This window comes from Rhizophagus irregularis, chromosome 17 (assembly GCF_026210795.1).
Source record: "Rhizophagus irregularis chromosome 17, complete sequence".
Lineage (NCBI taxonomy): Eukaryota > Fungi > Glomeromycota > Glomeromycetes > Glomerales > Glomeraceae > Rhizophagus > Rhizophagus irregularis.
This window is the reverse complement of record NC_089445.1, coordinates 1,581,404-1,602,182: the sequence shown is the minus strand read 5'-3', so window position 1 is coordinate 1,602,182 and position 20,779 is coordinate 1,581,404. Positions and strand designations below refer to the sequence as shown.

The 20,779-nt window shown below is 26.5% G+C and overlaps 6 protein-coding genes across 6 annotated transcripts; 3 read left to right on the top strand and 3 right to left on the bottom strand.

The window, feature by feature from the left end:
- Positions 1-1,296: 1,296 nt before the first annotated feature.
- OCT59_009084 (Homospermidine synthase 1) lies at positions 1,297-3,504 on the top strand (the record flags this gene model as incomplete). Its single annotated transcript, XM_025326164.2, has 6 exons — positions 1,297-1,306; positions 1,386-1,630; positions 1,713-2,909; positions 2,979-3,072; positions 3,150-3,256; positions 3,334-3,504. 6 exons carry the CDS (start codon positions 1,297-1,299, stop codon positions 3,502-3,504), a joined length of 1,824 nt encoding a protein of 607 aa, XP_025177437.2.
- A 1,362-nt stretch (positions 3,505-4,866) lies between these two features.
- On the bottom strand, positions 4,867-6,311 carry OCT59_009083 (uncharacterized protein; the record flags this gene model as incomplete). Its single annotated transcript, XM_025326165.1, has 6 exons — positions 4,867-5,108; positions 5,220-5,559; positions 5,639-5,808; positions 5,876-5,942; positions 6,023-6,220; positions 6,303-6,311. The coding sequence occupies 6 exons, from the start codon at positions 6,309-6,311 to the stop codon at positions 4,867-4,869; spliced, it is 1,026 nt and encodes a 341-aa protein (XP_025177438.1).
- A 4,088-nt stretch (positions 6,312-10,399) lies between these two features.
- OCT59_009082 (uncharacterized protein) lies at positions 10,400-12,122 on the bottom strand. The gene has a single exon (XM_066133296.1). The coding sequence runs from the start codon at positions 11,996-11,998 to the stop codon at positions 10,514-10,516; it is 1,485 nt and encodes a 494-aa protein (XP_065999747.1). The 5' UTR covers positions 11,999-12,122; the 3' UTR covers positions 10,400-10,513.
- A 1,480-nt stretch (positions 12,123-13,602) lies between these two features.
- On the bottom strand, positions 13,603-13,983 carry OCT59_009081 (uncharacterized protein; the record flags this gene model as incomplete). The annotated part of the gene is made up of 1 exon (XM_025310887.1): positions 13,603-13,983. One exon carries the CDS (start codon positions 13,981-13,983, stop codon positions 13,603-13,605), a length of 381 nt encoding a protein of 126 aa, XP_025177439.1.
- A 68-nt stretch (positions 13,984-14,051) lies between these two features.
- OCT59_009080 (uncharacterized protein) lies at positions 14,052-14,374 on the top strand (the record flags this gene model as incomplete). Its single annotated transcript, XM_066133295.1, has 2 exons — positions 14,052-14,102; positions 14,210-14,374. 2 exons carry the CDS (start codon positions 14,052-14,054, stop codon positions 14,372-14,374), a joined length of 216 nt encoding a protein of 71 aa, XP_065999746.1.
- A 5,316-nt stretch (positions 14,375-19,690) lies between these two features.
- OCT59_009079 (uncharacterized protein) lies at positions 19,691-20,546 on the top strand (the record flags this gene model as incomplete). The annotated part of the gene is made up of 4 exons (XM_025332088.1): positions 19,691-19,711; positions 19,782-19,891; positions 19,987-20,012; positions 20,113-20,546. The coding sequence occupies 4 exons, from the start codon at positions 19,691-19,693 to the stop codon at positions 20,544-20,546; spliced, it is 591 nt and encodes a 196-aa protein (XP_025177440.1).
- Positions 20,547-20,779: the final 233 nt, after the last annotated feature.

The following is a 20,779-nucleotide window of genomic DNA, read 5'->3' as shown; positions in this document are numbered from 1 at the left end:
TTTTATTTCTTTATGTAAATTGCTTTTGGTCTTTACTTAGATCGGACAATTAATCTAACATAGTATCCTTCAATGGTTGTAACATATTTTAATAAATTCTATATTCATTTCAAAATGGTTTTTTGTTTGGTATAAACTATAAATAATTCCAAAACTATATATGTCTGAAGTCTCTGGTGCTGTATATGGGATAATAATATTACAATTCACATTACTATTATCGTCTGTGGATTCAGTCGCTCATTTATTATGGTATCTCATTTAACTCCTTGGATACAATACTTTAGTTATTTATTAAACCTTGAGAATATCATTCTCACGGCAGATTATGATCATATTCAGAAATTTTACAATTAGGTCTGTAAATTTGACTAAACCTTAAAATAATAATAATAATAATAATAAATTTAACTAATTTTTTTACTTTTTAAACCATGTAAGTTTTGCTTGGTAGTCTTCATCTAAAAATGTAATATACAGACAAAGAGATTTATCACAGGCCGTTGACAATATGACAAAATTACAAAATAAAGCGCGCATGTATTAAATTTTTTTAAAAAAATCAAAATACTGTCAGGAATGTTTGATTAATTACAACTAATATTATTACAAGAGGTATCATTTTTCGACAGTTTAACATCTCTAATATTATGATAGATTAACTAGTATTAAGCTATTAGTAGGAACCCAACGCCAGTCGTTCTCTTTCATCTTGCAGAAGTTTCCAAAAGAAATTCGTTATATAATTTCCTTTAATGTCGGTATTGTAATTGATATGTTTAACGTAACACAAGAGGATAGAATTTCTAATCGGGATGAAATGAATCAACCATTAACGTCAGATGACATTTATAAACCATGCTATAATAGTATTAGTTTTAAAGAATATCTAGATTTTTATTTTGAATTTTATAAAAAAAAATTAAATTTGGTACTAGCCTTTTTAATTAAGATAAAATGAACTTTGGAAATTTCGTATCACCTGTTACAAAATATTTTATTGTTGTTTATAATTAAGCGTTACCTGTTACAATATTAGGGAGTTATATTTTTGCTCTTTATATATATCCTAATCGATATTAAAACAGTGTTACTACAACATCATACAACATTATTTGTAAATATCAATAATAAATATTTGACACTATGATTCGAGATTATTGGCTAGATTGATTAAATTGGATATATAACAATAAGGTCTTGAACGTACCTATTACAAAAATGCAATGTTTCAATCTACTCAATTTTTTTTAATATAAATATTGATTTAACCTATGTAATAGTAAAACATCAAACATGAAAGCTGGTATGTACACAATATCTCGATATAAATGCTCTTCCGACAAATATTTTTTCTTTACTTGTTATAACCTTTTAAAATATAGTCGGTATTGATTTGGGAACGTCATATTCCTGTGTTGGTGTTTGGCAAAATGATGGAGTTGAAATTATTGCAAATGACCAGGGTAATCGTACAACACCATCATATGTAGCTTTCACTGATACAGAAATTCTTATTGGAGATGCGGCCAAAAATCAAGTTGCTATGAATCCTCATAATACTGTATTTAATATTCTTCGTCTCATTGGTCGTAATTTCAATGATCAGGACGTTCAATCTGATATGAAGGTGTGTTCTAAAAAAAAAAAAAATTATTTGATTAAAAATTAGTATTTATAAGACAATTAAGAAATCTTTATAAAATAATTAGCATTGGCCGTTCAAGATTATAAACAAGAATGGCAACCCAGTTATCAATGTAGAATATAAAGGAAAAAGGATAGATTTCACACCCGAAGAAATTTTATCCATGGTATTGGTGAAAATGAAAGAGACCGTAGAAGCATTCCTTGGTACACAAGTGAAAAATGCTGTAATTACAGTTCCAGCTTACTTTAATGATTCTCAGCGTCAAGCAGTAAAAGATGCTAGTTTGATTGCCGGTTTAAATACATTTCGCATTCGTACTGGATCAACTGTAGCGGCTATTGCTTACGGATTGGATAAGAAAACTACTGGAGAACGAAATGTTCTCGTCTTTGATTTGGGTGGCGGTACTTGTAACGTCTCTCTCTTAACTATTGAAGAGGGGATTTTTGAAGTAAAAGCTGTTGCTGGTGATAATCATCTTGGTGGTGAAGATTTTGACAATCGTCTTGTAAATCATTTTGTACAAGAATTCAAAAGAAAATTTAAAAAAGATATTTCATCGAATGCACGTGCTGTCCGTCGTTTAAGAACAGCATGTGAACGTGCGAAACGTACACTTTCAACATCAATAAAAGCTTCCATTGAAATTGATTCTCTTTATGAAAGTATTGACTTCTATACCTCTTTGACGCGTGCCAGATTTGAAGAATTAAGTCAAGATCTATTTTGTTCTACAATGGAACCTGTTGAGAAAGTACTTCGGGATAGTAAAATTGACAAAAGTCAAGTTCATGAAATTGTTTTAGTTGGTTGTTCAACTTATATTCCTAAGATTCAAAGACTGGTATCTGAATTCTTTAATGGTAAAGAACCAAACAAATCTATCAATCCTGCTGAAGCCGCAGCCTATGGTGCTGCCGTAGAAGCTGCTATTTTATCTGGTGATACTTCTGAAAAGACTCTAGATCTACTTTTACTTGATGTCGCTCCTTTATCTCTGGGTATCGAAACTGCTGGTGGTGTTATGACACCACTTATTAAACGAAATACTACAATACCCACTAAGAAATCTGAAATTTTTTCTACGTATTCTGATAATCAACCTTATATATCGATATCAGTATATGAAGGCGAACGTACTCGAACAAGAGATAATAACTTGCTAGGAACATTCAATTTGACTGGGATTTCTCCAGCACCAAGAGGTGTTCCGCAAATTGAAGTTACCTTTGATATTGATGCAAATAGCATCTTGAACGTTTGTATTTATATAAGTATTATGTAATTTATTAAATTAATTGTAATTTAATTTTCTAATCAATTATAGGTTTCTGCTGTTGATAAAACAACAGGCATATCAAATAAAATTACCGTCACTAATGACAAAGGACGATTATCGAAGGAAGAAATCGAACGCATGGGTTTGAATCAATTTTCACTATTCACATTTTAATAATCATCAGTAATGTAAGTTTAATTACTATCTTAATAATTACAGTTGCTGAAGCTGAAATATATCATGCGGAAAGAAAACAATATGCACAAAGTATAGAAGTAAAAAATCACCTCGAATCCTACGCATACAACCTATTTAATGTAGTTCAAGTAAGTTTCTCAGTTTGTTAGTTAAAATTTTTGACTACTTGATCAAATTTATAATCTCATTTTTAAAATGAATTTAGAAAATCGATAATATAAAGAATAAACTTCAAAATGCAGCACAAAATTCGATTACATGGATTGAGAATAACCAAGAAGCAAGTAAAGATGAATATGAATATGAACAAAAATTACTTGAAAGGATTGTCGACCGAATAATGAATAAACTTCATAACGTAAATGTTTCTTCATAGATTCCTTAATTCAAGAATGTGAGTATGTTAAAATAAAACCAAAGGACACCTAGTTTGATAGGAATAATAAAAAAATAATGATTGTTATTTTATAAATGATTAATTATTTTACATTTAATTTTCTTTTATATTACAAAACTCAGTCTTGATAGTCTAATGGCAAAACATTTTTGCAATGTTTTGTTTAACTTTGACTAGCAAGAATTGTTAACTTGTTCACACGAATTTATCACATAGTAGTGATAGTACTCTGAATTATTTCTTTAGATACTGCAAATATATAATTATATTTTTTAAAAGCACGTCATACGATAAACAATTATTCTTTTTCTTCTAAAAATAGAATTTTTTTGATTCTCACAACACAATCGATATATATATATATAAATTGATTACAGACAAAATGTCATTTAAGTTATTCAAAATAGTCTGAAAAAAAAAAAATGACTGACGCAATTAATTGGATTTTAAATCGCTTACAACCGATTAACAGCTGCTATATCCGCAATTCACATAAATCGTATGTATGTATGAAATCGAATGAATAAAAGCACGTCTATTCTTTTTTTGAAAAGTTACTCCAATTTTTTTTATTTACTTATGCAACAACACACTAAGAATATTCTTGTTTGAATAAAATTAGATTTATATATAAATAAAAGTATTTGTTAAACTATTCGGTATCATATAGATACAACAAAATACTGTATATCAGATATATTTACCTTAGCTTTAATTGGATAAAAGAATTTTTTTTTAGTTCGACATAATCATTTGAAAGTTTTTGAAGATGGATTTATTATCACGCTTTATTAAAAAAAAAGAATTTATTTATCAATAAGGAATATTTTAATTCGATGTTACAATAATTTTTTTTTTTTCATCCAAGAAAATTAAGAAACTTGTTACCCGGCATTAATCTTTACGATACTCGCCTGATATCGTATAATTTACTTTTGTTTCGTCGTGAAACGATTATTGATTTTTTTAAAACAAAATACTGGATTATTACTTGTATATTATCACAAGTCTAAAATAAAGATCTTTATTTTGCTCTATACAGAAATAAATGTTCATATAAGACAAAAAAAATAATGAAAAAAAGAAAATTACACTCTATTTAAAGAAAAAGCCAAGCGGAAAAAAAACAAAGAAAAAGAAATCCAAAAAAAAGACATACTGATCAAACGATTGTGTTTGTAATAAGAAACGGAATAAATAAACTCGAAAAAAAAGCGAAAAAAAAATCTAACGAATACATTAGTTCGAGAAAAAAAATCGGTTGTTCGTTTGTAAATAAAAAGAGAAATATATAAATACAGAATAATATGAATAAAAAAATTCTTAAGATTTTTACATTATTTATACTTGGTATTTATCGGCATTTATGTCATAATCTTCGCAACTTGGCAAGTTTGACAAGTCAGAACCTTCGCTTTCTGATTTTTCTGTTGTATTGCTTGTATTGCTTTCATCAGTAGAAATAATATTATCTGATACACTGTTGTTTTCAGAATTAATACGAATAATAGGACCAATACTATTAAGTACTGAAATTACTTGATGAATATCTGGTCTATCATCTGGTTTATGTTGCCAACATTCTATTTAAATAAATAAATTTAATGCGAAAAATCGTTATAAAATTATACAATAATTTATCAATAATTTATACAATAATTTATCAATAATTTATACAATAATTTTATACTTACTTTTGTAAAGCACAACGAATTTATTGTTTGTATTAGGAATGGGATTTTCTCTTTTACCGTCAAGGATTTTAAGAATTATTTTAGTAGGTTCATTGTTTGTTTCGAAATTAAAAGGGGATGAACAGCTTGTTAATTCCCAGAATACTATTCCTAAACTATATATGTCGGATTTTTCAGTTAAATCATAACTTTCAGCATTGAGAATTTTAGGATCCATGTAAGGTATTATGCCACGAGGTTTAGTAAACCCTTTAGTGTAGTAATCTGATCCTTGTAAACGTGAACATCCAAAATCTGCTAATTTTATTGTATGTTGATATATCAAGATATTTTTGGGATGCTAAATAGAAAAAAATTAAAAAAACAATGTGTTAATTATACAATAAAGATAAATTATAATGACATGTAATTATACTTACAAGATCCCCGTGTATGATTTTTTTATAATGTAACCATGAAATTGCAGCTGCAATTTCACTAGCAAATTTTAATTGAGTTTCCCATTTAATTAAGGTTGTTGCGTTATCCCTTAAATATTTTTCTAATGTTCCACCGTCTGCATATTCAAGAACAAGCGATAATAATTCGTCTAAAAAAATAAGTAATATGTTTAATATAAAATATAGAATATTTTTTATGTATTAATTATCTTTTACCTTTTAATTTCGTGACCCCATAAAAATGAATTATTTTTGGATTAGTAGCAATTATCATTAAATTAACCTAGAATGAAATAAAAATAAATCAGTTATTAAATAAATAAATAAATATATATATATATCGAAATTATATTAATAACATACTTCATTAATGATTTCTTTCATAGAAATTTTATCTTTGTCAAATTTTTTAATTGCATATTTCGTTGATGTATCCTTCCAATATGCAACGTGAACCGACGCAGATCCTCCAGAGTCAATCTTGGAAACATTCTTAAAGTCCTGAAAATCATAGTAATTTTCTTCCAATAATTCATCAATAATATTTAATTTGATGCGTGGCTGTTATAATGAAGGTTGAATTATCAAAAGATGGCAAAGCAGATCTACAGCACAGCATGCAGGGAACCATGGGAACCATTACGTGCGGCATTTAACAAGCAAATTGTAGAAGATCAGCATGCTGGCTGAGAAAAAAAAAACCATTTTAGAAAAAAATCTCCGATCGATCTTCTTTTTTTAGCAATTGATTGATTGATCTTTTTAGAAACAGGTTCTGTGGCTAATTTAGAAGTTTTTGTGGCGAGTTATTTTCTTGGCTTCTTTCTATCTCTCCTTATCTTTATTGTAGCGAAATTTATAGGTCAACAATTTAAATATCAAGGTGAATAGACTTTCGTCAGCAGATAAAGTCTTAGATTTATCTTTTGAAATGTTGGGAGGTAAAATTAAGACAATAACCCACAAGTTTTTGACGGAACTTTTAACTTAAATTGACCATATTGAAAGGAAAATAATTTTTAACGAGCAAACCGTCATAAAAAACGAGTTCTGCCTCTTTTTATAGAGTTATGATATAGAAGCTATACCTAGAAAGACTTCATGATTGCACGAATGTACCTCTTCGTATAACGCATATGCCTGCATCGGGTCTCGGGGTAATATTTTTTCCGTACGTGACTTGACCAAAGTTGTGTTACACTATCCTTTGACAAACTATCACGTGACTAATTAATAATTATACGAGATTATAACAAAATATAGCTTTAAAACCGGTATCACTATTATTGATAAGAATTAAGAAATATAGATCAACTTAAAGTTTTCCGCCCTTTAAAAATATCGTCTCGTTTAATATGACATTTATTAAGGAATTTTATAGTGTATAGTAATCGAAAAAAAAATATTTTTTATTTTGTAACTTATTCGGATAAATAAGGGGAATACAGTTATAATATAATATTTTGTAGGCATTATAATTTAGTAGAAATTGTAAGTGAAATTTAAAATTTTATAATTTAGAATCCCTTTTTTTAATATATGTAACATCAGTATATAATATATTAATTTAAATGTTATTTAATCAAAATTTTAGTATTTTACTTAACTCGTTATTTGCATCTTTAATTCCCTTACCTAAGGACTGGTGTTTTTTATTGATAGCAATGTTACTTTTGTTTTGTAAGTCGTATCAGTATAGTATAATAATACCTACAAAAACAGTGAAATAATAAATTTTAAGATAGCGGAGTTTATAAAGTAAAATTTTATATAAAAATTTATGTCGTATAAATATAATTACCATATAATAATTACAGTATAATATAATATAACCAAAAAAAAAAATTCAAACGGCTTATACCTTAATGAATATTCTTGGGAAAAGTACGAATATTTTGCAAGCTTCACTAGGATAAAATATGAAGAACATTGACTATTGTTACTTGATTTCAAAATATAGCAAATTAGCAGGAGGATTTGGTATTATTTATAAGGCCTTAATTAATTAAAAAGTTGTTGCTGTGAAAGTATTTTTTTAAATTCTCAAGATCTTGGCAATAATTTTTGAATGAAGTAAAAAATATATATATCATACTTATTATTTATTACTACAAACATACGAGGATATATTGATTTATTATGCAGCCAAATAGTTTAGATAAATTATTATTGCGTAAATATCTTTGATGTTTTTTGACGCATTACGTCATATAGATTAAGTATCACACACATCTAATTTTTGTAGGTAAAATACCTATTGTTTACTATGCTTTTTATATGGAACATGATCTTGGTGCATGATAACACAGTAATTGAGTAAAGAACTGATTCACAGTCCGGTGATATTTCAACCCTCCTACCCAATTACTATTATATAATTTATCGAGACGTAAAATGTATTTAAGATGATTTAAATTTATTAATGTTTAATGATATCATTAAATGTTCCTTATTTCTTAATAATATATTCATTGGAAACCCCTTAATAGTCGTAAATTCATAATTTTATTAGTAAATATTCTTTTACAACAAAAAGTTTGTCATTGTGTAATAAAAATAGCATCGCAATTTGAAATCGTAATTGTTTAGATTATAAGCATATAACTCATGTAATGTTGTTATTATGGTCTTATTCAAGATAAAATTAAAGACAATAGTATTGATTGACTTCTTAGAATCACAATTAGCAAAATTCTAATTGTATAAATATTTAAAGTTAAAATTATAAGATGCAATTTCTTTTGTCAAACCTAGAAAAATACTGTCATACCTAAAAGATTTCAAGCATAAAGGCGTAGTTTAACTGAAATAATAAGAATAATTTCATGATTAATTTCTTCCAATTTATAACAACATGATAAATTTTTGGTCACTTTTTTATTTATTCATTAATACCTTATAATTATCAGTTCAAAATTTAAATTATATTTAATACTACAACATATATTTATTAAGACTGATAATTAATTTGGTAAAACATGAAGAAGTAGTTATAAGTTATTCTTATTACATAGTAATTTTTTAGTAATATAGGACAAGAATATGATTCTTGAATTATAAAATATTATAAATTTTTCAATTTCTATTCTAATTCTATAAGAAGATAATAATCTTTTGTATTTGCTGTATTTGCTGGTCCTGTTATTAATTTCTCAAATTTTTCAAAGTAATGTAAGGTCATCCTATGAGAAGCTTAACGATAGGCATATTAGATCTTTATCATTCCAATGCTTAGGTGATTTGACAGCTTTCTTATGGGTTTAAAAGAAGTTTTCCTAAAAGTATAGAGTGTAAGAATATACTAGTCTTTTTTGTGTTCTTTGAAATTAGCTTAAAGTCTGGTTTATTTCATATACAAAATATCATCTATAATGAGCTTTAGAAAATTGGTGGTAATAGACATTTTTTCTGCAATTATAATAAAGAAAAGAATTTTCTCAGTGAAATGTTCTCTAAGGAATATTTCACAATAATTTAATAGGTTTTTAATAATGAATTTATCAGACAAATATAATTAACATTCAACACTGTATTAGGGTAAGAATATCTTCAATTGAAGTAGGGTTCTCACAATCTCACCAGTATAGAGATCGGGCCATCTTTTGATGAATCTTTTATACTGTACTGTAGCTATTTGGAGAATTGTCGTACAAGCAAATAAACTCCCGAAGAACTTGGAAGCAAATGAAAGAAAAATTTTATGTACAAGAAAATGTGTATTTCAACCTATAGAAAATATCTCCATCTTCTGTATAATAATGAACACTATGTTTATGTAACTACCTATAGGAAAGTTTTTTTTTTTGATAAAGGCGTTAAGTCGAAATTAAAGAAAATTAAGGTAAATTTATGAAAATCTACTTCTAATAGACAGGTTACATTTTGAATTCTAGCAAGTTATAAACCAAATCTCATTTTCTCATGATATTACTACAATAGTTTCTCACGTTAAGCGATTATGATGTTATCCTTGGTGAATAAGGATTATATTAACACAACTTAATAACAATCAGCGTTAGAAATAATCTTGCATCATTCTGTCACCTTTAATTAGATCTAATTTTATTATTAGTCTATAGTAAGCTAAGATATTTAAGAGAATAACGTCGAATTAATTTATGGTCTACTAGTTATTTTCATCATGTATTTTTTAGGTGAATTTGTTGAAGGTTAGGTGAAATATCGGATATATGAGATTAAAATAAGAGAGATGAGAGAGTATGATAAAAGAGTTGAATTGTTTGGATTGGGTAAATTTACCAAATTGGTAGGTTGGTAATACTAAGATTGGGATTGGAAAATTATAAAGTATAGTTTTTTTTGTTGAACTTTTATGTAAACTAGTTTAACAGTTCTGATTAATTTTGTTTCCGTATTGGCGATGACAAGTTCTTTATATATTTACAGATAGATGTGTGTTAATCAAAAGAAATAAACAAACTACAATACATTTTAATTCACAAAGTGATTCGAAATGAAATCTAGATTCTTGAAAACAAAAATATTTGATGTTTAATTGTTATAAAAACGAATTCAATCAATATTATTCCATCTTTGATGAGAACTTATTTCCAAATTTTTAATCGTTTTCTTATGTTAATAATTACTCATTAGTAATTACTAACATTATTTATTAGATTTTTCACTTAAATAATAAACCACAAGACTACCACAAGTGTAATGCTTATAGTGCTTATTTAAATAAAATAATTTTGACGATATAAACTTACAATAATCATTTATTTTATTAAATACTTAAATGGAATACACCAAATATCCCACAAACTATTAAATGTTTATTAATTTAAAAATGCTAGTATTGAAACAAATGTAGTAGTACATAATATACACATCTTACATCTTAAAGTTCTCATTTACTACATTATCAAAAGACTCACATCTAAAATCTTTAATAATTCTATTATCTTTATATTTATTAATCAATCTTACATAATTTTCTTCTTTATAAATAGATCTACATGTAAATATGGAAAGTGCAGGTCTGCCTCTCCATTTTTCTAAAAATTCCTCCAAGGATTCCAAAGAAAATTTAACATCATAAAGAAATCTAATCTCTCTTAAGTTAATCGGTGCTGATTTAATTAATATTTTCAATAATTCTTCTCCATTTTCAAAAAGTATTTCTTCTTCAATTTCAACTTCATTCATATAAATAACTAATAATAATGACTTCAAATTTTGACAAGTTTTTAGTAATTTTTCAAATTCATCAAAATGCTGCTCTGATGGTGGAAATACAAGAGACAAATGTTCAATTGAAAGACAATTTTCATAAACTCTACGAATAAAAATGAGGGAATCATCATCAAAATCACTTATATAATCATCAAGTTCATAAGATGATCCTAAAAAAATTTTCTTTAGACGTCCTCCACTATTTTCAATTATGATAGAAGCTGCTTTTAAATCATAATAATCTATCTTAAAGATCTCAAGTTCACGATATACACACATTTTTAATTGTTCTTTACTAAAGGAAAATCCAAAACCAGTTATTAATGTTTTTAGTTTAAGAAATTTTGGGAATACATTTGGTGATGTACGACTAATAAATATAAAGTAAATATTTAGATGAGTGATAATATTTGCATTTTTTTCCAATGCAAGAAGAATCTCTTTGTAAGAATCTCGATCTGGTCCAGGAGCATATATATAATGATCATCTTTCCATTCAAAATATTTTAAATTTTTCTGAACTCCAATTAATTCAGCAACCCCATGATAATCATTTGGATCTACATTAATAATAATGAGCCTTTGAATATATTGACATAACCACGCCAATCCATAAAAATATGAAGAATCTATTGATGTGTCGCATATTAATTCACAAAGTGAATTTAAACGAAGCCTAGCTTCTGAAAAATAAAATATTTGATGTTTAATAGATTTCATGTCCAAATACTTTAATCCTGGAAATTTTTTCATAAAGAGACCATAAAATTCTTGTTGTAAAATAAATTGATTATAAGCTAAAGAAGATCCAATAGAAGATATTATATTCATAGTATTTATATTAATACTTCTACAGAAAGATAAATAATCAAATAAAAGTGATTGGTGCGAAAATGATGGTAGTTGGATCCCTTGTCTCGTTAAGAATACTTTAATATCATCACATAAATAAGAAGCAATGATTATAAATAAGTAATTTTTATTTTTATAATTAATATCATAGCACCAAGGATTTCTCCATAAAATCGGAATCACAGTTTCACACCAAGGTCTATTGACCATTAGACATGAGAAGAGGGATTTCGAATCATCATATATTTCTTCAAATATTAAGAAAAGAATATCTTTATTGAGTTTTGACATTCTTTATACAAAAATAATGAACAACATTTTAGAATAAATTGTTTATAAATGAAATATTTTCTAATAGGGTAAATTTAAATATGGTTTTACAAAGTGTTGAGACAATCTTTTTTTTTAAAAAAAAAATAAAATAAAATAAAATAAAAATAAAAATAAAAAGAAGAACGAATACTATTAATAAATGCGGGAAATCAAACTCCGGACAAATTAAATTGTTCTGTAAGACCATAATGATGATCATCACAAACATTACGCAATCCCCATGTTTTTATGTACTTTTTATTATATATGACAAAATAAATTAAATTTCAAAATTTAGACGTATTTATTTTTAAGTTCAAATTTAAATTTTTTGGTTACTACTGGTTTTTTAATAATCGTAAGAATGGAAAGTGCAGGTCGATCCCTCCATTTTCCTCAATCAGTTTGAATTTAATATATAGTTAATATATTTTCCGCGAATTTTCTTATAGCAAAAGATTATCCAATAAAGATATATTTATTGATTTCAAATATATTGATTTATTAAATTTTATTAAACAATTAGACTATCAACTTGTAATTACGACTAATAATAGATTTATATTGTAATTCATGTGAATACTCAAGTTTATGAACTTATCTTATGGAGTTGAATAAATTTTATAAAATTTGTAAAGCTTATGGATATGTTAATTGGATTTTTAATAGAATATTATTTATTGATTGCATGACCTTAATGGAACTTTTTCAATTAGTAACAGGGAATATACTAAAATTATAAAGCATATCTTGGAAATATCTTTTATAGAAATTTAAGATTTATCTCGTAATTCAAGAATCAATGTCTATTACTTTGTTTGACAAATTTAATATCATAGAATATATAACAATACTGTATATACAGATATTACACTTGTATTAGGGATGGCAAAAAACATGTTTTAAAACATTAAACACTTTACTAGCCTTTACGACGTAATACATATTTGCAATAAAAATTTAAGCACTTTATTATATAATATATATTTAGAGTAACCTTGTTGGGAATATAGCTTAGTGATACTAGTGATTCGTTAAATAAAATGTGCGCTAACTCTTAAAAAAATATAATATAATCTTCTAATCAATCAATTAAATCAATAACTAATGACATATCCCACAATAATTACACACTTTTGGAGAGGTGTTTTTCGTAACTTTTCAAAGTGTCTTTCGATGATGGTCTTCCACGAGAATAAGTTTAAAAAAAGGTTGCTTAAAAATACAAAAAATGTCACTAAATAATTGCGCAATAATCATGCCGATCAATGTACTAAGCTATTTTTTTTTTTTTTTGATTTTTTTCTTATTATCCTATTTTTCTGCGTTTTCTATTTTTCTAAAACACTTTACTACGCTAAAATTGAAGATAAAATTGCTAAAGTAGAATAAAACAAAGAACAAGAAAAACGAAAAAATTAATACATTAAAATAAGTTATATCTAATTTACGCCTTGACGGAAACGTATTCGAAATTAGCCAAAAATTCTCCACTTGACTACGTAATCTGCAGCCCTTTCCAACGCAAATTAAACAACCATTATATTCAATTTTGTTTAATCTTTGAATGACCTGTAAATTGTTTATGCGCACTCAGAGTCGTCTCGGCTTCCCTGAGATGTCACCACGTGTTTCTTATTTTCATTCAGATTGTCGTTTTCCAGCTCCAAAGCTTTATCATCACTTGGTCCTTTCGTTGACTCGTTGACGTTAAGTTGATTAATCCTCTCGCTAAAAGTATTATTCAGTTTGTCAAAATTTTCAAGCTCTTCTTTGCTTCTAGGCACCGTAGAAACCGCCGATAACTTAGGACTTTGCGGTGCGTCTTCAAATTGTTCGTCCTCCGATGAAGCATGTGCACCATCATTTGTCGTCCTACGTCGCAGTTTTGTAAAAATACCGTTCTTTCCTATTATCTCATCTTGATCTTTCATCTGTAAGCCCTTACCCATGTCTTCTTCCATTGTTGATGTATAAACGAATCTCGCTCATTGTTAAAATACATTAAAATATATTTATTTTGTTAATTTTAATGGTTTTAGCGAAATGGGCATTCTTTAATTATATTATTTTCAAAGTCCAGGTAAATAAAAACATTTCATTAATGGCTTAGAATTTTTTCATTATAATATATTTATCTAATATACAGTATACAATATACATAACTAATAAACGAATCGAATTCTCTAGAACCAATATGGAATTATTAGTCAACTTTATGAACCTGATATTGGAACTAACACAAACACCATCGAAGAAACAGCTACAGCCACTGCAACAACCAATAATGGCCCCGTCCCTTCGAATAATGGCGACGCTGCTACTTCTAATGATACAGCAGACGAAGTAATATAAAAGGCATTAGTTATGACTCTTATTCTGGTAAGTTATAAATCACAGTAAAGATAGTCCAATAGATGTTAAACTATCCGATCGAAATGATTTATAAAATTTACCCATATAAACACATGACTTATACCAATTATTACCATTAAATTCTGATGCTTCCCAAGATTAGTCGCGTCGGAACTCGGAACGATCGATACACAAGATATTGTGACTAAAAAGGTTCTCATTTAGAAAGCTACAAAAATCTCATTGATTATCTGCTAATCTCTATGCAAAGTTCTCCAATGAAAAATTTCATAGAATACTAAAATAAAGACCTAATAGCTTCTAGAAATGATGGTATATTTTACATTTGTTAATAAAACAAGCACTGAAGCATCGTAAAAATATAAAGAATACGTTAGCTTTCTCTAGAAAATCATTACAATGATTTTTACCTGTGGGAATTATTGCTAAATTGGAGTAATATCTTTATAATAATTTTTCGCTTGGGCAATTGATTTTTAAGAATAGTAAGAATCAAAAAAATTATTTATTTAATAAAAGACAAAAATTTTGTTAAAAAAAAAAAAGAAAGCTAAAAGATTCAATAATGGTTATTGGTTAGCTTGATGCTGACTCTTCCCGCATTTTTATAACATCATATACTGTATGCTTAAGCTTAAGCTTATTTCTAAGTTTGGAATATGTTTTAAGCTTTATTGGATCCGCAGCTAGATTCTTAGGTTAATTAATATATATGAATGAAATACATAATAAAAAAAATGGTAAACTAAATAAAATTAATAATCATAATCACTTACTTATGAAAAATGAAAATAATATTAACTAAGTTGTTTTGCGCATTTAAAGTCTTACTAAAAAAAAAATTGAAAAAAAATGTTAAAGTAACTTTGTTCACTTCTATATCATACGTATTCACGTTAATATTACCATTTGTAAATTTCTGAAAACCCCTTCGGTGTCTGGAAAATGTCTATATTCTGGACGCCGGCGAAACATTGTAAATTTCCGGAAAATGTCCAGAAAATGTCTAGGAGGGCTCAGGCCTGGTATCCTTAAAATGTCTGGAATATTGAATTTTCCAGACATTTTCATTGACAATTTCCGGACATTCTTTATATATATGTATAGAGACTCGGTTCATTGGTTATCCTAATTCCAGCTAACAAACAATAACTTTAGCTAGTTAATTGCTATTACACAAATATCTTCCTATAATTAATATTTATTATACTTACCAAATGCTTTATTTCACCACAAAGCATTTCAAGTTGAGTGCGCAAGCGTTCAAATTCCTGTTGGATGTTATATAAACTTAGATGTACGAAAAAAAAAATCTTCGTTAGCCAGGCAAATCTTAATCTCTTTTTCTTTTGAATAACGTTCGGCTGTATCTTTATTTCGACCTGTCTGACCAACATATTGAAGATTGGTGACGCGTTCCGATATTTTTCGTCGTGTAATTAAATCTAAATTATAATTCATACGATGAATAAAATAATTACCTCAATTAGCTCATTTAATCTTTGATCAGTTTGTTTCCATTATCTTTATTTGAGCGCTTTCTCAAATTCTTTTTCATACAATTCTCTATCCTTATTTCATAATTTACGTGGCTCGAATGCATTACGCTGTTCAACAGGTTCTTCTTTAATTCGTTAACTTAAAATATTGAATAATATCTGCATATTTAATTAAAGAAATTTAAGAGATAAATTATGATTGATAAGTACTGAAAATTGAATGAATAATGTAAATTCAATCGGTGTGATCCTATAACTGATAATAATAATTACTGCGTATAATGATCACATGGAAGTCTGTCGTAATAAGATCATTTGATCATTTATATTAAATCTTATTGAAAATGAAAAAATACCAAATTAATGTAGGGGTTTATATTATAATTATAATAAGCCCAAGACGCTAATCAACTTTATTTGTCTTTTTTTTACATATAAATTTAATTTTTTTTTCTGTACACAAAATATGTCCATCTAATTATGAAAAACATCTTTACTTTTTAATCTTCAACTGGATAGCGTATTGATTTTGTACTTAATGTTTTTATTAAAGATAAAGATATTACTATATGGACTCTTTTAATTCATTTAAAAAATATTTTGATAATAAACTATTGCCCATGGACACTATGATATTGTCGATGATATCGATAGTTTATCTCTTTTGGATGCACTACGTCATGGGAATTAGTTGTTGAAGATAAATCATCGAAAAAAGGAAAATTTTCTTTCCAGAATATCCATAACGGTGAATTTAACAATTCGTGTGAAAAAAAGATTGTACAATTTATGTTCGGCGTCGATCCATGATGGGATAGTACAGTCGAACCACTAAATAATTACACCCCTTGAAAATGTCATATGATGTGACTAAAGAGGAGAAGCTCAATCTGATATCCTAATTATACACTTATCACCACTAAAAACTGTTACCAAATTCAAGTCCATTATTACTTTATTTATTCAAACCTTTCATAATGCCAAAAAGAAATTTAGATAATTTATAAAAAAAAAAATTTATTTCAATAATAATGAAAATAAAAAATAATTTAAAAAAATTTTGAAAAAAAAAGAACTGAAAAATAAAAAAAAAATTTTTTAGTTTATACCTGCTACATCATCTGACAAATTGAAATATGATTTATAAGAATAAAACTTTTAGCACCGATCATCACGGGTTCGGGGCACACCACTATTAGTTATCTCAATTACAGTAATAAATACGGAATAGATCAGGCGCAGACACATCACGCGCTTCATGCTGCACAATTTATTTCTTAATAAACTCATTTCTTTTGTTAACGTTAAAATTATGTATCTGGTCTACAGTTACATTATTTGCAAATTTAACATGATTTACTATAATTAAATATTATAATAAAAATTTGTACAGTTATTGTTAACGAGATAGAACTTAAATGCGATAAGTTATCAATGTTTCCGCCTTATATCACGGAATTTATCGAGAATGTCCGTGAAAGGCTCATTTTACGGAGTTTTAACAGAAATAACTAATAAAGGGGGCATTGTTATCTACAGAGAGTTGTTACGGTATTGTATATGTATAATACATGCGTTCAAAAGACTAAATGATAATTTGCTCAAAACCATTTCAGTGAAATATTCGATAATAGTTATAAAGTCATATTTTAACTAATCGCTGACGGCACAGAGTCTTTATTATAAACCCTGCAATTTTTGAAGGATTTTAAATATAATCTGGTTTCGGATAGCGTTTCTTTTATGTACAGGATCAAGTTATTATTAACTCCGTCTTCTACGTATAATAAAATCATAAAATAAAATGCGACACTCTTTGTGGCACTCTTTGATGTTATGCATGCGGTAAATTAAAAAATGTTGTACCATTGTATATCTGTATGCAAGTAAACTGAAGTAAACTGATATCAACATTATTAATTAGGTTAGAATCTTATACAACGGTCATCTCCTGCGGCTAATGAAGAAGCCCAATGACATTGTAGGATGTTTATTAAGAAATTCCAAGTTTTTTCCAAGAATTTAAGAATTATGTAATGAATGCAGAAAAAAATAATACGATCTTTTGAAAACGGAAATGCATGGACAAAGGAAATCTGTGAAAGGAACAATAGAAAAATCTATTTTTAGTCATTTATTATAAAAAAAATGTTTTTGTACTAAAATTATAAATCAAGATTATGATTTCATAACAAATATATATGTAAAGAAATATGTCGTATGATTTCACAAATTTATAAAATGAACTTCCAAAAAATAAAAAAGAAAACTATCAATTAGAAATTTCAAAATCATATATATATGCATGTATGTTAACGGTTCTAACAGGTTTTAAATGAACAATTTATTGATAATAATTTTAAATATTATATTTTGGAGAGTTCAATACGTATTGGCGTCACGGAACTAATCAATTATCATCTTATTTATGTTCATAACAGATAATAGCTCTTTTAGTAATATCTATTTTTTTTAAAAAAAAAAAAAATTGAAAGTAAAAATATCCAATATAATTTGTTTAAATTATTCCTTTATTTCTACTTTTTTTTTGATTATTTATTTTTTATATTGTTTTAAACAAAAAAAATTGAAGATTGGCTAATTATGTCATAGAACTTTTAAAAAAAAGCAAAGTCGTCGACTGCCGATGTTGCACGGATGGATCTACATTATTTTAATTGATGGGCAAACAATGTATTTTCAAAATCGGGCAAAACATGATTTATAATACATTATATTTTTCCATTAAAAGTAAAAAAAAATTTTTTCTAATATAAATAAATCTCAGCCCTCTGGTCTAATGAATGCATATTATTGTGATATCCCGATTTTTGCATGAGTTATTGTTGCTTTTGTTGTAAATATATAGTAATAATTTACCGAATATACCAGAATATTTACAGTATATACCAGACGCAGTACTAACTGAACGCTGTAAAAATTTTATATACTGTAATAAATTTCATATTACGCAAAAAATCAATCGGTTGTTCCGAATATATTGTATTGTATATAAATAAATGAGAAGATAAAAATAATGTATACGAGATTACAATGACTCAATTTTCAAATAACTGATTTCGGGTGACAATGTGAACAGAACATTTAGTCTTTGAATTCTCTTTAATTAGTTAAAACTTTAGAAAACAGATTCCATGCTTAGACTTTTATTATAATTATTATTTCCGTATTTCCGAAAAATTTCTTTTTTTCGATCAAATAATAATTAAATCTGATTGTATCATATTACAGTATTACAATACATTATATATATTATATTATACTATATTATATTACATTTTCATTTATTATTAATAACAATAACTGTATATATAAATTTCTTAATATTTATTAATCAAATCTTATTATTCAATTAATAGTCCAAAAAAAAAAAGTTAATATATTAAGAAATCTTTCATAGATTTTTAACTAATCTTTTATATTCAAATTTCTTTGTTATTTAGAAACTCCGAAAATGGTTGCACACAAGAAACCGTTGTCGTCATCATTCTAATAAATACGAGGTCATCCGCGAAAGAAAAATTCAAAAACTCCTTTTTTTTTAAAAAAAAAGAGAGCATTTTTTTTACATTAAATTCTTGAATCGTTCAACCCATTAAACTCATTAAACCCATTTAACTCTTTTTTTTTTTTTTTTTTTTTTTTTTTTTTTTTTTTTTTTTTTTTTTTTCTTTTTTTTTCAAAAAAAAAAATCAATTTTTTTATCTTTTTTTCGTAATCACGAAAAAAAATTTCATAATACTTTTTTTTCTTTTATTATATTTACTATAATAAAATGTCTTTATTCGATGAAGCGGTAAATACATTTATATTATATATTACTTAACAAGAGTATAATACTTATCTATTGTTTATTATTCTTGTAGAGTAATGTCCTCATAAGAGAATATATGGATTTATATAAAGACAAACATAATAAGTTTGTCTTGATAAGCAAAATGATCCCGAAATATAAGCCAAACCAATTGTCTAATTGGTAAGTTAATTACATATTATGTATTCATATATAAATCAATAAGTAAGTATAAAAAAGTACTAACTATTTCCTTTTTTCCCTAAAAAATATTACAGTTGGCACAATTATATCAACCCGCATTGTATGTAAATCCTTTTTAAAAGTTTGATTTTTTAAAAAATACTGCATTATATAAATTAATAAAATAATATTACGTATTTCCCCCATTTTACCCATTTTAGTATGCCTCGAACCTTTAACTGATGATGAAAAAAATCTTGTAATCATTGAAGCGAATAAGAATAGAATGAAAGACGGAAAAATAAGTTGGAAACATGTCGTAGCCTCATTAAAGAAAAATTACGGATTGTTAAGATCCGAAAACAAGGTCAGAAATTTTTGGAATTCCAAAAAAAAAAGTGATGAAAGAAGAGCTAAAAGACAATTACGTATGATCGAAAAACGAAAAATTACTAAACCGCCTTCCGATAATTTAATATCTGATCAACCAACGCTACCCATAACGGAACCAAAAGTTTTAATGGAGCCAAAAATTTTAACGGAACCAAAAATTTTAATGGAACCAAAAGTTTTAATGGAACCAAAAATTTTAATGGAACCAAAAGTTTCATTCAACGATTTTAACATGCCACTTAAAATGGTGCCTCTTTTTTAAAGATTTTCGATTGCAAACTAATAGAATATATAATTATATCTTATCAATTTATTTTATTTTTATTTTTATTTTATTTTTTTATTTATCGATATTCTTTATGGATTAGTTTAAATAAGTATATTATTTAGTTAATCAACTATTAAAGATAGCTATTTTTTTTTTTATAATTCAGTCTTTATGTAAAGAAAGCTGGTATTTTTTTATAATCATGCTTCGTCTTTTAAATAAACACA

Excerpts from the sequence above, each read along its gene's own strand:
- OCT59_009082 (XM_066133296.1), bottom strand. The coding sequence starts at position 11,998 with ATGTCAAAACTCAATAAAGATATTCTTTTCTTAATATTTGAAGAAATA.